The sequence below is a fragment of the Brachionichthys hirsutus genome, unplaced genomic scaffold (assembly GCF_040956055.1).
Source record: "Brachionichthys hirsutus isolate HB-005 unplaced genomic scaffold, CSIRO-AGI_Bhir_v1 contig_1440, whole genome shotgun sequence".
In the NCBI taxonomy this organism is placed as follows: Eukaryota; Metazoa; Chordata; class Actinopteri; order Lophiiformes; family Brachionichthyidae; genus Brachionichthys; species Brachionichthys hirsutus.
This window is the reverse complement of record NW_027180515.1, coordinates 1,359-15,236: the sequence shown is the minus strand read 5'-3', so window position 1 is coordinate 15,236 and position 13,878 is coordinate 1,359. Positions and strand designations below refer to the sequence as shown.

Sequence of the window (13,878 nt, the reverse complement as noted above, 5' to 3'; positions counted from 1 at the left end):
CTACCAGCCTGCACTATCCCAGGCTTCCTCAGCAGTTTTCGTGGGACTCTTCTTCGTCTTACCATCTGCACTGTCCCAGTTGTTATCCCAGGCTTCCCAGCTCTCCGTGCTGTGTTTGTTGTTGGATGCTGCTTCGGAGCCCCAATTGTCCCAACTGTCAGAGCTCTTCTTTGCAGAATTATCAGCCATGGTCCAGCTGTCACTGCTGGGTGATTTCTTGGCCTTTAAGGAGCTATTGCTGCCAAAGGCTTCCCAGAAGTCTTTAGTGACAGGGTGGCCAGAACCTCCCTGATATCCCTCAGTGGCATCCATGTTCTGGTAGCTCTCTCCAACCGATCTGAAGGCAGCCAAAACAAGAGGAAATGCTTGAATGTTGCATAATATAAAAGCACACAATGCAAGATTTTACATAGTGTGATTATTATTATTATTTTACTATTACCCATCTTCTGGCTGTCCCGTGAACAGATTAGTCAGTTTTGCTCCAGCCCCCTGGACCTAAAGAACAGAGCCCACTTCAGCACCAATATAGTTATTACTTCAAGTGTTCAATATCAACACTTTGTAGGTAACAAATGGCCACAGCCTAAGGTTTTACTTAAACAGAATCATTAATAACAAAAACATTAAAAGAAATGTTAAAAAGTTGTGACTTTTATTTCCCGAGTTCATGATGAACGTGAGGGTTTGACTACCGAGTTACTCACCACCAGATTAACAACGGCAGCAAGCCAGATGAGAGATTACATCAAATTAGTAACGCTCAAACATTCATGATCACGGCAGAACCAGCCTCCGTTGGGAACCACAGTCACAATGTTTTCACATCGGCACCAAGGCCCGATGGGCCTCGGATACGAGGTGGATCCGAGCTGCTGTTCCTCGCTCCGGAGGCTGGCTCTGCATCGCAGCGAGGCAGGCGTCTGCCCAGCTTACCTTATTTGCTAGCCCAGTCATGCCGATAGCCATTTCATCTAGTAATTTGCCTTCTTTCACCTGGATGAGCCAAATTATCATTAACAAATAGCAACAATACATTTGTTAAATCTAACACGAGTCTCAACTAAGAAAAGTGATTTGCGATTTGTTAGGGCATTAAAAATCAACACCATTTAGGCTAAGCGTAAGAAACGGACTATTCACTCAAAGAAAAGCACCCAAAGACAAAGCAGACATTTCACCCCAAGTCAGCAATGCCAAGCGTCCATTAGAAGACAAAAACATCGTCTTTAAAAGTCTCGTCTCTCTCTGGCTTTGCATGAATCTAAAGTAGGAACGGAAGCCATGCAGGGATGGCGCCAGTTTAAACAAAGCTTATTTTCATGCAGAGACTCACATCAAAGCAAAGCCAGCGAGCAAACGATTTTGTTCAAGAGCTCCATGTTGTGCCGTTTAATGTTGAAGGAAACTTAAACTTAAAAGGATCAAGGCTGTGCTGAACTAGATCTTATGATGCACCACTATCTTTGTACTTTACATTGATGCCAATATATAAAATATTAAATGTAAAGAAAAAAGGGGTGTGGTGTCACAACTTTCATTTTGAGCACATTCATTACCTTACCAATGTGACGCTAAGAAAATAAGATTAAACTTTAATGCATTGAACAAACACTAGCAAACATTCGAGTATACTTTAGTCTTGAACAGTGCTGAGCGTTTACACTCCAGAACAAACCCCCCCCAGCTCCTCGACTCTGCACACCCCAGCGCCGTCATGAACTGGGAGAAGGGCTTTCTATTCGTCTTTGAAACCACTGCTTTTGTCGTTTAATATGAAGTTGGCATAAAGCACAAACTGACAGACACGCAGAGCAGGAAATAGCACATTCACATCTGAAGCTGGGTTTTTTCTTTTTCTTCTCAAGCACACTTTCCCACCACCGCACCAACAACTTCAAGCATCAGTGGTACCTTTTCTTGGGTAGGCTTGATAACATTCTCATTTATTGTCTGTCCTAACTCTGTGGCCTAGTTGGAAGTCAGAGAGGAGAATTCACTTGAGCAGTTTAACATTCACAGCAGAGTAAGACGCTGAACTGCTGCCTCTGCAGCCATCATTCCCACACTGACACTGGACAAGCAGCAGAGGGTGCAATGGTTCAAACAGACGTCGGTGTTCAGCAAAAAGCATCTTCATTCACCTTTTAAATGATACAGGGGAAGTATCGCTGCGACCATTACACCTTAATTACAACAGTCAAAATAAAAACTGCCATGCATGAACGCCGTTAAAGCACCAAGACGGGCATCATGCATCCTCGCACATCCAAGCAGCGAGAGGACGTTCACCATTCGCTTTTTAAAATACTGGGAAAATAAATACAAAACTGAATCAAAGAAGATAACTCGTGAGTATCTTAAAATTACAGACAAAGAAATAAATCAATTAAAAAATGACATGGAAAAATTGCCATGCACCTATGAGCTGCTTTACCGGTTCTGGGGGCACTTTATAGCCCTTTAACTACATCCAGCGAAGGCAAAGGAATATTAAGTTTACAGATTACATTATATGTTAAGACCAAGAAAAAGGTCAATGTGATCAGAACAGACAAAAGCTTTTGTTAGCAGTACCGACGTCAGTCTTACCTTTAAAGTCGCTTGGCTTGCTAGTTTAGTTGTCTGGATGTGTGGAGAGAGAGAGAGAGAAAAAAAGAGTAACATATTAACTGATTCTCATTTTACTAAAATGTTTTATTAAACACATATTTGTAGCAGCATTCATTGCATAAACACACTTACATTATCTTTAGCAATAGATGCAAACTTGCTAGCTCCAACTGTGAAACTGTTCCAACCCTGCAAAAAACAACAACAATGAAATAAGCCATACAAAAAAGCAATACAAAGTAAAAATACTCATATTTTAATCAATATATATAAAGTGTGGTTTACCGAATAAATCGAAGACATTGCATTGTTCATGAAGTCGTCTTCTTTCTTCTCCGGAGTCACCGTGTTGCCAAAGCCAACATACCGATTGTCCTGATTGCCACTGTAACCCCCACCACTGCAAAAAGAAGAGAGAGAAGCCCACCTCGTTGAGAGGGAAACACAGAAGGATGCATAATAGAGAAACGTATTATGCCCCCACCTCTGATACGAGTTAACATCGTCACTCAGCCACTCTTCAAAAGCTTCGTCGGTAGATCTGGCCGAGTTCGGTCCAGGTCCTCCAGGGCTATGAAAGAGAAAGGAGAACTTATGGCTTTAAAACCTCCCCTCGTCTGACATCGCACTGGGCACGGGTAGATTAAACATTTCCTCCACTTTTACCGATGAGAGGATGAAAGGCTGCTCTTGGGTTGAGGCGATGTCCAGTTTCTGGCAGGGGATGTCTCAATGGACCACTCCTTACCTTCTGCTAAAGTTGCAACCTGTCAAATAGAGTCAGAAGAGACCGGGTGAGCTTAGTGAACAGATCACAACCAGAAAGCTTCTCATTTTCAAATGTATTTATACAGTACACGCATGTCAAACTAGGAATTCAAAGCCAAGTTTAAACGTTGGTCCATATCACATCCACGCATTACCTTGGTTTACCAATCAAATCTAATGAACTGACAAACGATATTAACTTATAATGTAGGTCATGGTGGAACGAATACAACAGCTCCGTCTGCGCAGGTTCCGTCATCCAGGTCGACGAGACGTGAAACCACCCTTAAGCAACCAAGTCTGTTTTCTTGAATGGAACATCAGTCTTCATCTTGCAGGAGAACTGCAAATGACTTAACAGAACATTGCGTCTCTGTCTCACCTTGTCCCTAAAGAGAGCAGCAGCTCTGCTGTTGTACTTCTGCTGTAAAGTCCACGTGGCATCATAATCATCTTGGAGTTCAAGAAAAAGGCGGAACTTTCCATTTCCCCCGGCTTTCATCTTTTCAAGCTCAATGTCCTTCCACTTGTCCATGGTGACAGAGCGCACAAAACTGTAGCGAGGACACGAGAATGTTAAGTCACAGTGCCACAGTAACCCACACAAAAACATCAAGCCAAAATCCCATTCCCCCGTTCCTACCTGAGATGAACTCCCAGGCCTCGGTGCTTGCCCGAACACTCAAGACAAATCCAGATTCCATAGGTGACACTAACCCACTGAGGATTAAACGCACCACACTCAAAACACAGCTGAAAGAAGAACAGGAGACCCGACAATTATCAGCCAAAAAACCTGAAGATTTAAGGTTCACTCTCTAGAAAGAAGAAAAATATGCCTCAAGTCAAGGCTGGAGGTAGTTCATGTAGCCCAGCAACGATTCACATATATCCAAATCACCACGACAACCTGGTGCTACACACACGATGCCGTCACCCACAATGTGAGCCACAAATAGATCGCCATGAAGACTTACATTATTTTCATCTTGGGTTCTCACTTCCTTCAGAACTCTCCGGGTCCTTGGACTCGCCATCTTGAACCACTCTGAAAGAAAAACATGAATCTTCTTAAAAACTATAGTATAATCTAGTGTACAGTACTGTATTCTTAGTATTAAGTCTGAAATATTTTATGATGGAGTTTAGAAATAGGTGATCAAATACAGGTGAAAACTGCCACCATTAGTTATATAATTGCCAGTTAAACAGCCAATCAATCAATCATGAATGATCACTACTTGGTCATCAGTCGGTGCCACACAGAACTGCAGTCGTGTCGCCGCTCATAAACGCGCACAAGAGATGTTACGCTCATTAACATTTACATTACATGTGTACGCCATTACGTTAACTGAACACTTTCTGCTACGGGTCGTGATTTAACGCCGATCCCAAGCTGGACATCGTTCAAACAAAAGCGAATTGACGTGAAATGCTAACGTTAGCTGTGGACTAGCTCAACAATCCGTTACCTGTTTGTGATTGGAGGAGAAACGCGCGACTTCCGGCGGGTTTAGGCTCCACGAAAAGATTTGTTCTGCGACGGAGGCTCGATAAAAACGGGACCGGCACAAGACGCGAGCGACAGGGAGGAGAATTAAAACGACGACGCGGCGACGCCGGTAGCCATCTTCCTGTTTGCCTACGCTGGCAGTGCAAAGCATTCTGGGAGTTATTCTGATCTTCTTCTTCTTCTTCTTCTTCTTCTTCTTCTTTCAATGTTTTTTTGTCTTTGCTCCCTCGAATGCTTCGGAGGGTAAAGTACGGAATTTACGAAAATTAAAGCTTGAAGCTTAAACCGGAAACGGCCAGAGAGCGTTGTCACTAAAAACTAGTTAAAATTCTGTAACTATTGTCTATCAAAGGTGTATCGCTGGTTTAATTGTGTCAAAAAAGGTTTAATTGCACGTTAAACTTTCACGTAAGAAAGAAAGAAAGAACACTCTTCAAATGTGCATTGAATAATTTTAACCTCACATGAATGTGATGAGTTAGAACTGAGAATTTAAATACGGTCAGAAATGGGCTAATCAAATGTTTCCACCAAAACGAGACAAGCTCCAGAAATGCATTGAACATTGTCTTGTTCAGTCCAGTCATTGATACAGACAGATTACATTCAAATGATTATTATTACAATAGCAGGACATGTGTTGAGTTTAATGTCCCGACTGCAACCTCGCCAATTCCTGCTGAGTAATGAGAAACCCTCGTCACCCCCCTAAAATGGGGCCTACAGGTGAATGTTGGGGCTGAAACTCCAGCAGAAACATGAACGTGAAGCAGCAGGGGCATTGGCAGTTTGTCTGCTGCTCAGGTAAACAGCCGGGGAGGGGAGAAAGGATTTGACTGCCTGAACCAGTTCACAAGCTTCGCTCTATTTGATCATTAATAAACATAAACTGAACGACAAACAACAAAGAGTGACATCGTGCTGACACAATGGCCTTCGGGGGCATTTTAGCACGAATGAGGCTTCCTCACAGATGGTTAGCATACTCCTGTTCGCCCACTGAAGGGACAATGACTTTGCTGCGCTGAGTTTGCACAGACGCGTACAGATCAGACATGGGGGGGACGTCCTCTGTGCTGTCCTCGGCGTCCGGCGGTGACTCTGGCAGCTTCGCTAACTGAAACACGTCTGAGTACTGTGTCTGTGGAGAGCTGTGGACAGACTGCAGCCTGGGAGCCTTCAGGGTCAGGTTGGCATAGCAGTCCTGGTTGGGCTGGAAATAATGATCGTCAAGCATCATAGATTATACATGCATGACGGTGAACCTTAAAGCATGCGTGTGTGTGTGTGTAGCATCTGAACATATTTCAGTGGTAGAACGGTGTGCCCTGGGGAGGGGGACGGGGGATTAGGAGGCTTTTAATATGATGGTATAAGATCCAGAACTCCCACTATAAGAAAATCATTGGTCATAAATATGTGCTAAACACTGCAAACATGCACTCGGATTGCTTTGTAGTTTTTTCCTTTCATGAGTAATGGTGGAACTTGTGAGGATCTGTAAAGACTCTACCTGCGAGTCAGAATCGACTCCTGAGGCTGGTGGAGGATCCGTGGCGGTAAACGAAGGCATGCCTGTGGAGAACAACATGCCTGAAAGGAGACACGGATGAAAGCACAGAGCAAAACACAAGCAGAAATCACCTACTTGTCTGCATATAGCTTAGGTTTCCATAAATAGGGTTTTCTTCCATTCGCCTCAGGCTCTGTCTTTAATTGGACAGTGATTAAAAATATGAATTAATTTTAAAATTATTTTTCCTTTAATTTGATCCGTAAATATGTAGATTACGTGCCTTTGTCTGTCCTTTGACTGGCATGTCCCTTTTTCTGTTAAGAAAATCAGCATCAGGTGGAGAAAGTGAACGTTGCCACAACACTTTTAAAATCATTTATTTACCTGAGCATCTTGACACGCCCCAATAAATATTCCAAGATAGTGAGATGACCAGCAGTGTGCAAGTAACCCCGAAAAGCACCTGCATAGGAAATGGATCGCATGAACTGCTCCTGACTAAAGGAAAAATAAGTCAATTAGTACATCAAAACAGAAACAGAGCCAATCACAACGCAGAAGAGTTTGTGTGTATTTTTGTTTTATGATACGAGGGCTGAGTACTGACTCAGTGACCTCACTGACGCTTGCTCCAGTGGACCAGCTCAGCTGTCTGCAGCAGAACTTGTGGTTTCACTGAAATACTATTTGATAAGTCTCATTAAAGCATTCAGGAGTCAAAGCCAAACAATGCTACGAGGATATATTCTCATCAGAGTACAGGTACAGGATCGCTGGGGAATTGGCTCATTATCAACTTATATAGGAAGCATCCTGCATCATACTCTCCATACACTGCATGCACTGTGTGTGTGTGTGTGCGCGCGTGCGCACTCAGAGGAACCTCACAACCAACCCTTTTGCTATTTTGCTGTAAATCAAACATGATTTGCACCAGTCTGTTGTCTCTGTTGTAACAGTGTCGTCTACTGAAGCGGTTTAATGAATTATACACAACATGTATTTAAATGTCCGGCCTGCTCCAGTTCACAGAGACGTTTGCAACAAATATCAAAGGTCTAAAGCCTAAACTCTCGCAGCACTCGCAGCACGTATTGTACCTGATCCGCATTCAACCAACAAATGCACAAACCTTAAATCGCTTTCATATTAAACAAAGTGTGGGGAAAATGTGTTGCTATCATTGATCACAAATATTAAACGTGTCAAAGATTTGAGAGACAAATCTCACATTTGGATCATATTTGAACTTCTATGTATATTTATCTTGGGTCAGTACTTACCATCCGCGTGCATGTTGGTGGTCGGCGTGGCAGAGAAGCTCTAACCAGGGCGAATGCTCTCGGGTTGCTTCTTATTGCTACAAGGCGACGGCAACGGCTCAGAAAATGAGATGCAACGCATCAGAAGAATTTGTTCACTCGTTACAGGATGTGTGCTTTTGCAGAAAACCACAAACCTTTCTAGACTCAGGATTCATCAAGAGAGGGGCGCAAGTGAGAATGTAAAGTTGTTGTTTTGATGTTCAAATATGTTACAGAGAGTTGAGTTTATTCTCAACTTTCCTCTGCCCAAGAAGAGCATGAAAAAAGTCTGAACCTGAAAAATAAGGAGGACGTGAGCTGTCAGATAATCGTAGTGGCGTGAAAGGGAGCTCAAACATTAGGAGCTAAAATATAAAGTTTCACGCTGGAACTGTGCAAAGCTCGACTCTGGAAATACTCAATCATAGTACAAGTACCTCTCAGTGCGAGGCTACCATCGTGCAGCACGGTAAACTCTGTGCTGTGAGTCCTGAAGCACAGTAATAAAAATAAAAAATAACAGCAATTAAAAATGCAATAAAGTCTTGAAATGGTTTATTTGCAGTTATTACCTGATTGGTGTTTTCTCTACAACGATGCAAAGTATTATAACAACGATGCAAAGTAGTATAACAACGATGCAAAGTAGTATAACAACGATGCAAAGTAGTATAACAATGATGCAAAGTAGTATAACAACGATGCAAAGTAGTATAACAACGATGCAAAGTAGTATAACAACGATGCAAAGTAGTATAACAATGATGCAAAGTAGTATAACAACGATGCAAAGTAGTATAACAACGATGCAAAGTAGTATAACAACGATGCAAAGTAGTATAACAACGATGCAAAGTAGTATAACAATGATGCAAAGTAGTATAACAATGATGCAAAGTAGTATAACAATGATGCAAAGTAGTATAACAACAATGCAAAGTAGTATAACAACGATGCAAAGTAGTATAACAACGATGCAAAGTAGTATAACAACGATGCAAAGTAGTATAACTATGATGCAAAGACTACTAAACAAGAAGACAATTAGTTACCATTAAAAGTAAAACATCTTTCTCTCACTTACTGTTAATGTAACAGGGTTGTTATGGCCACCGGTTACATTAACATAGTTAGTTAGTTAGTTAGTTAGTTATAAATGTGCTTCACACAAAACGATCTTCATCTTTACTCGAGCAAAACACAATAAATAAATAACATTTTGATGTAAAGTGTCCCCGAGTGCAGCACTTTAAGCAGCCGGCCCGCCCCCGGACGGGGCTCGGCTCCTCCCCCTTTCCTTTCTCGTCCTGAACGCTGTTTTTGCGGACTCCGGAGCTCCGCTCCGGTAAAATGCTGCGTTCCGGCTCCAAACTGCTGCTCCTCTTCCTCCTGACCTTCCGCTGCGGCCTGGTGGCGATCGGTGAGTCTCCTTTAAAGGTTTATGTCGCAGAACCGGTGGAACCGGTGGAACCAGTAGAACCAGTAGAACCAGTAGAACCAGTGATCCCAGGTCTGCCGCCTCGCGTGCGTTGACGTGGCACAATCATAGCGCGTTACCGGGGCCGTTACAGGCTGACCTGATCGGGTCGATCGATCATAGTGGCGTGCAGGCTGACCTGATCGGGTCGATCGATCATAGTGGCGTGCAGGCTGACCTGATCGGGTCGATCGATCATAGTGGCGTGCAGGCTGACCTGATCGGGTCGATCGATCATAGTGGCGTGCAGGCTGACCTGATCGGGTCGATCGATCATAGTGGCGTGCAGGCTGACCTGATCGGGTCGATCGATCATAGTGGCGTGCAGGCTGACCTGATCGGGTCGATCGATCATAGTGGCGTGCAGGCTGACCTGATCGGGTCGATCGATCATAGTGGCGTGCAGGCTGACCTGATCGGGTCGATCGATCATAGTGGCGTGCAGGCTGACCTGATCGGGTCGATCGATCATAGTGGCGTGCAGGCTGACCTGATCGGGTCGATCGATCATAGTGGCGTGCAGGCTGACCTGATCGGGTCGATCGATCATAGTGGCGTGCAGGCTGACCTGATCGGGTCGATCGATCATAGTGGCGTGCAGGCTGACCTGATCGGGTCGATCGATCATAGTGGCGTGCAGGCTGACCTGATCGGGTCGATCGATCATAGTGGCGTGCAGGCTGACCTGATCGGGTCGATCGATCATAGTGGCGTGCAGGCTGACCTGATCGGGTCGATCGATCATAGTGGCGTGCAGGCTGACCTGATCGGGTCGATCGATCATAGTGGCGTGCAGGCTGACCTGATCGGGTCGATCGATCATAGTGGCGTGCAGGCTGACCTGATCGGGTCGATCGATCATAGTGGCGTGCAGGCTGACCTGATCGGGTCGATCGATCATAGTGGCGTGCAGGCTGACCTGATCGGGTCGATCGATCATAGTGGCGTGCAGGCTGACCTGATCGGGTCGATCGATCATAGTGGCGTGCAGGCTGACCTGATCGGGTCGATCGATCATAGTGGCGTGCAGGCTGACCTGATCGGGTCGATCGATCATAGTGGCGTGCAGGCTGACCTGATCGGGTCGATCGATCATAGTGGCGTGCAGGCTGACCTGATCGGGTCGATCGATCATAGTGGCGTGCAGGCTGACCTGATCGGGTCGATCGATCATAGTGGCGTGCAGGCTGACCTGATCGGGTCGATCGATCATAGTGGCGTGCAGGCTGACCTGATCGGGTCGATCGATCATAGTGGCGTGCAGGCTGACCTGATCGGGTCGATCGATCATAGTGGCGTGCAGGCTGACCTGATCGGGTCGATCGATCATAGTGGCGTGCAGGCTGACCTGATCGGGTTGATTGATGTTTGATCCTGCATTCAAATACTTCACTCAGTGATTGGTGAGTATTTTTGTGCGTACTGGAGGAACCAAAACGCCGCGGCTACATAACCGATGTGTCCTAAACCACGCAGACCCTGACTCTGCTGAGGATGCAGATGCTGCAGTAGACGAAGAGGAGGAAGATGATGAAGATGAGCTGCTTGTTGAGGAAGATCAGATACAACCAACGGTATGTGTGCTTTTGTCGTGGAGCAGGAAGTGGATTTCCATGCAGTAACGACGTCATTGCTCCTCAGGAGGGCGATGAAGATGATAAAATGTTAACGTCTCACCCTGAAGCCGACACGACCATCATCTTCCTCACTGGAGAAGGTCGGTGGTCCGTGCTCTGATGGTGCGTCTTTGTCGTGCTGATATTTGTGTCATTAATAATCGTAGAGTTTCCAGCCAATGAGATTGTGCGCCTCCTGGTGGGCTTCACCAATAAGGGCAGTGAGGACTTCACCGTCCGGTCGTTGGAGGCTTCCTTCCGTTACCCCCAAGACTTCCAGTTCTACATTCAGAACGTAGGTTGGGCTCCCCGCCCCGCCCCGCCCCGCCCCGCCCCGCCCCGCCCAGCCCAGCCCCGCCCACATCCCTCTGTGTGTGTCTGTGTAGTTCACAGCGTCGCCTCTGAACACTCGAGTGCAGCCCGAGGCTCAGGCCTCCTTCGACTACTCCTTCATCCCAGCTCAGCCAATGGCAGGCCGTCCCTTCGGCCTCGTCATCCTCCTCAACTACCTCGATGCTGAGGTAGGGGGTTACTCGTGATTGTCTCTTCCTGCTGACCTTTGACTCTCCTCTCATATCTATATCTATGTTGTGACCCTGCTCCAGGGCAGCATGTTCCAGGCTGCCGTTTATAACCAGACGGTGACCGTTACCGAGCGGGACGAGGGACTGGACGGAGAAACGTGAGGCCTCACTCAATCAAAGTCAAATGGACCGGAAGCTTTTCAGGCTCCTAAATATTGCTGAGAACCATGAAACGAGTAGCTCCGCCTCCGCCCTATGCAAATCATCTGTTGCCCCCCCATCACGGCGCACCTACCCCCCAAAACAGATGCAGGAGGTTTATGAAGTAAATTCTGTTGAACAGTTCCTTATTCTAAACATTTCTTCTGCTTTCAAACCACGTGAATCTGCAAGCTTGGAACTACCCCCCCCCCCCCCCCCCCCCACACACACACACACAGTGTGGAAGCTTCAGAAAGTCACGGTACTGATCCATCAGATGATCGGCACCCCCCACAAACAGCTGTTTATGTTTATGGTCATGTGCTTCAGGTTTAAACACATTCTTTGTGACGTCAGAATTTGTTTGTAGCCGTTTCTGGTCAAAGAAAGCCTTTTGTCCCCCCCCCCCCCCCCCCACACGCAGAATGTTCATGTACATCTTCCTGGCTGGGCTGCTGGTCCTCATGCTCTTCGGGATGTACCAGCTCTTGGAGACGAGGACGGTATGTTTGGCTGAATAGATCTTCATCCTTCCCTTTAATCAATACAAATAGATTGAATCTTTTCTTGTGTAAAGTTTTATAAGTAAACCATGCTGCCTCTCAATTTGTGTTTTGCAGAAAAAGAGACTCCCGGTAAAAATAGAGAAGGGCACAGGGGGGGGGTGAATGACGTGGACATCAGCTGGATTCCTCAGGAGACCCTCAATGTCATGAGTGCGTTCCCCTTTGACCTTTGACCCCTTCATAGTCATATAACAGCAAAGCGGCCTTTGACCCCTTCATAGTCATATAACAGCAAAGCGGCCTTTGACCCCTTCATAGTCATATAACAGCAAAGCGGCCTTTGACCCCTTTATAGTCATATAACAGCAAAGCGGCCTTTGACCCCTTCATAGTCATATAACAGCAAAGCGGCCTTTGACCCCTTCATAGTCATATAACAGCAAAGCGGCCTTTGACCCCTTCATAGTCATATAACAGCAAAGCGGCCTCTGACCCCTTCATAGTCATATAACAGCAAAGCGGCCTTTGACCGCTTCATAGTCATATAACAGCAAAGCGGCCTTTGACCCCTTCATAGTCATATAACAGCAAAGCGGCCTTTGACCCCTTCATAGTCATATAACAGCAAAGCGGCCTTTGACCCCTTCATAGTCATATAACAGCAAAGCGGCCTTTGACCCCTTCATAGTCATATAACAGCAAAGCGGCCTTTGACCCCTTCATAGTCATATAACAGCAAAGCGGCCTTTGACCCCTTCATAGTCATATAACAGCAAAGCGGCCTTTGACCCCTTCATAGTCATATAACAGCAAAGCGGCCTCTGAGGGGCCATTTTAGTCTTCATGTTCATATCTGACCTTCATCCTCTCTTACAGACAAGGCCTCCCCTAAAGCGTCGCCAAGGAAACGGGCCAACAGGGCAGCTGGCGTAGACCAATAAATCTGTCTCCATCATTACTGAACCATTGATCAACACAGTGTGTGTGTGTGTGTGTGTGTGTGTGTAGGTGTGTGTGTGGCAATTGATAAAGGGGATACCAATAAGTCATTAATAAAAAAGAGACCAATGAAAGCCAGACATCGACTCTCCTCCCATATTTGTGCCGAGGTGATGCCTGAGTGAAAAGACATTTCATTGGGAGGTTTGCTACCTGACTATTGATCTGTTGATCTGTTTAACCCCCCCCCCCCCCCTTGCCTTAGTAGTAGTATTACCGGTCATGCTAAAACAGGTAAATGTACCTCGTTCGTCTTATTAGAGGATTTACAACAACAATAAAAGCATGAACAGAGTGTACAGTATATCGGGAGGGAGTCCGTCCAGACACGGGGATTGGAACCCAGGACCTCCTGGTGTGATGTCATTGTGCTGCTCGTTTGCTCGTTTGCTCGTAACACTTGTTATAAACTACATTTACATGTTTTTATACAATGAAGTGCAGTGAATTAAAGGAAAGTGAGGTAGTAGTATTCCACTAAGAACTGGAAGTAACAGCCAAAAGCACCGAGAGCACAGACCTCCCCCAAGCAGCTCGTTCCCCTCCGAACTGGGTCTACACCGTCCACACGGTGATCTGGATCAGCACCAGAGAGCACAGACCTCCCCCAAGCAGCTCGTTCCCCTCCGAACTGGGTCTACACCGTCCACACGGTGATCTGGATCAGCACCAGAGAGCACAGACCTCCCCAAGCAGCTCGTTCCCCTCCGAACTGGGTCTACACCGTCCACACGGTGATCTGGATCAGCACCAGAGGGCACAGACCTCCCCCAAGCAGCTCGTTCCCCTCCGAACTGGGTCTACACCGTCCACACGGTGATCTGGATCAGCACCAGAA

At 46.0% G+C, this 13,878-nt stretch overlaps 3 protein-coding genes across 3 annotated transcripts; 1 reads left to right on the top strand and 2 right to left on the bottom strand.

The window, feature by feature from the left end:
- LOC137915767 (ADP-ribosylation factor GTPase-activating protein 1-like) lies at positions 1 to 4,418 on the bottom strand. Its single transcript, XM_068758887.1, has 13 exons — positions 4,359 to 4,418; positions 4,025 to 4,134; positions 3,764 to 3,935; positions 3,280 to 3,380; positions 3,098 to 3,184; positions 2,899 to 3,013; positions 2,746 to 2,802; positions 2,593 to 2,625; positions 2,438 to 2,467; positions 1,915 to 1,971; positions 937 to 996; positions 443 to 498; positions 1 to 337 (listed from the first exon to the last, which is right to left on the bottom strand). Exons 1-13 carry the CDS (start codon positions 4,416 to 4,418, stop codon positions 1 to 3), a joined length of 1,275 nt encoding a protein of 424 aa, XP_068614988.1.
- A 1,119-nt stretch (positions 4,419 to 5,537) lies between these two features.
- Positions 5,538 to 7,731, bottom strand: LOC137915772 (signaling threshold-regulating transmembrane adapter 1-like). Its single transcript, XM_068758890.1, has 6 exons — positions 7,697 to 7,731; positions 6,798 to 6,911; positions 6,694 to 6,727; positions 6,546 to 6,607; positions 6,411 to 6,472; positions 5,538 to 6,110 (listed from the first exon to the last, which is right to left on the bottom strand). Exons 1-6 carry the CDS (start codon positions 7,707 to 7,709, stop codon positions 5,865 to 5,867), a joined length of 531 nt encoding a protein of 176 aa, XP_068614991.1. The 5' UTR covers positions 7,710 to 7,731; the 3' UTR covers positions 5,538 to 5,864.
- Positions 7,732 to 9,029: 1,298 nt separating this feature from the next.
- On the top strand, positions 9,030 to 13,101 carry LOC137915766 (translocon-associated protein subunit alpha-like). The gene is given in 10 exon segments (XM_068758886.1): positions 9,030 to 9,137; positions 10,671 to 10,768; positions 10,836 to 10,911; positions 10,978 to 11,105; positions 11,197 to 11,331; positions 11,416 to 11,492; positions 11,960 to 12,038; positions 12,156 to 12,191; positions 12,194 to 12,251; positions 12,918 to 13,101. Coding segments are annotated over 10 exon segments (822 nt in total). The 5' UTR covers positions 9,030 to 9,067; the 3' UTR covers positions 12,983 to 13,101.
- Positions 13,102 to 13,878: the final 777 nt, after the last annotated feature.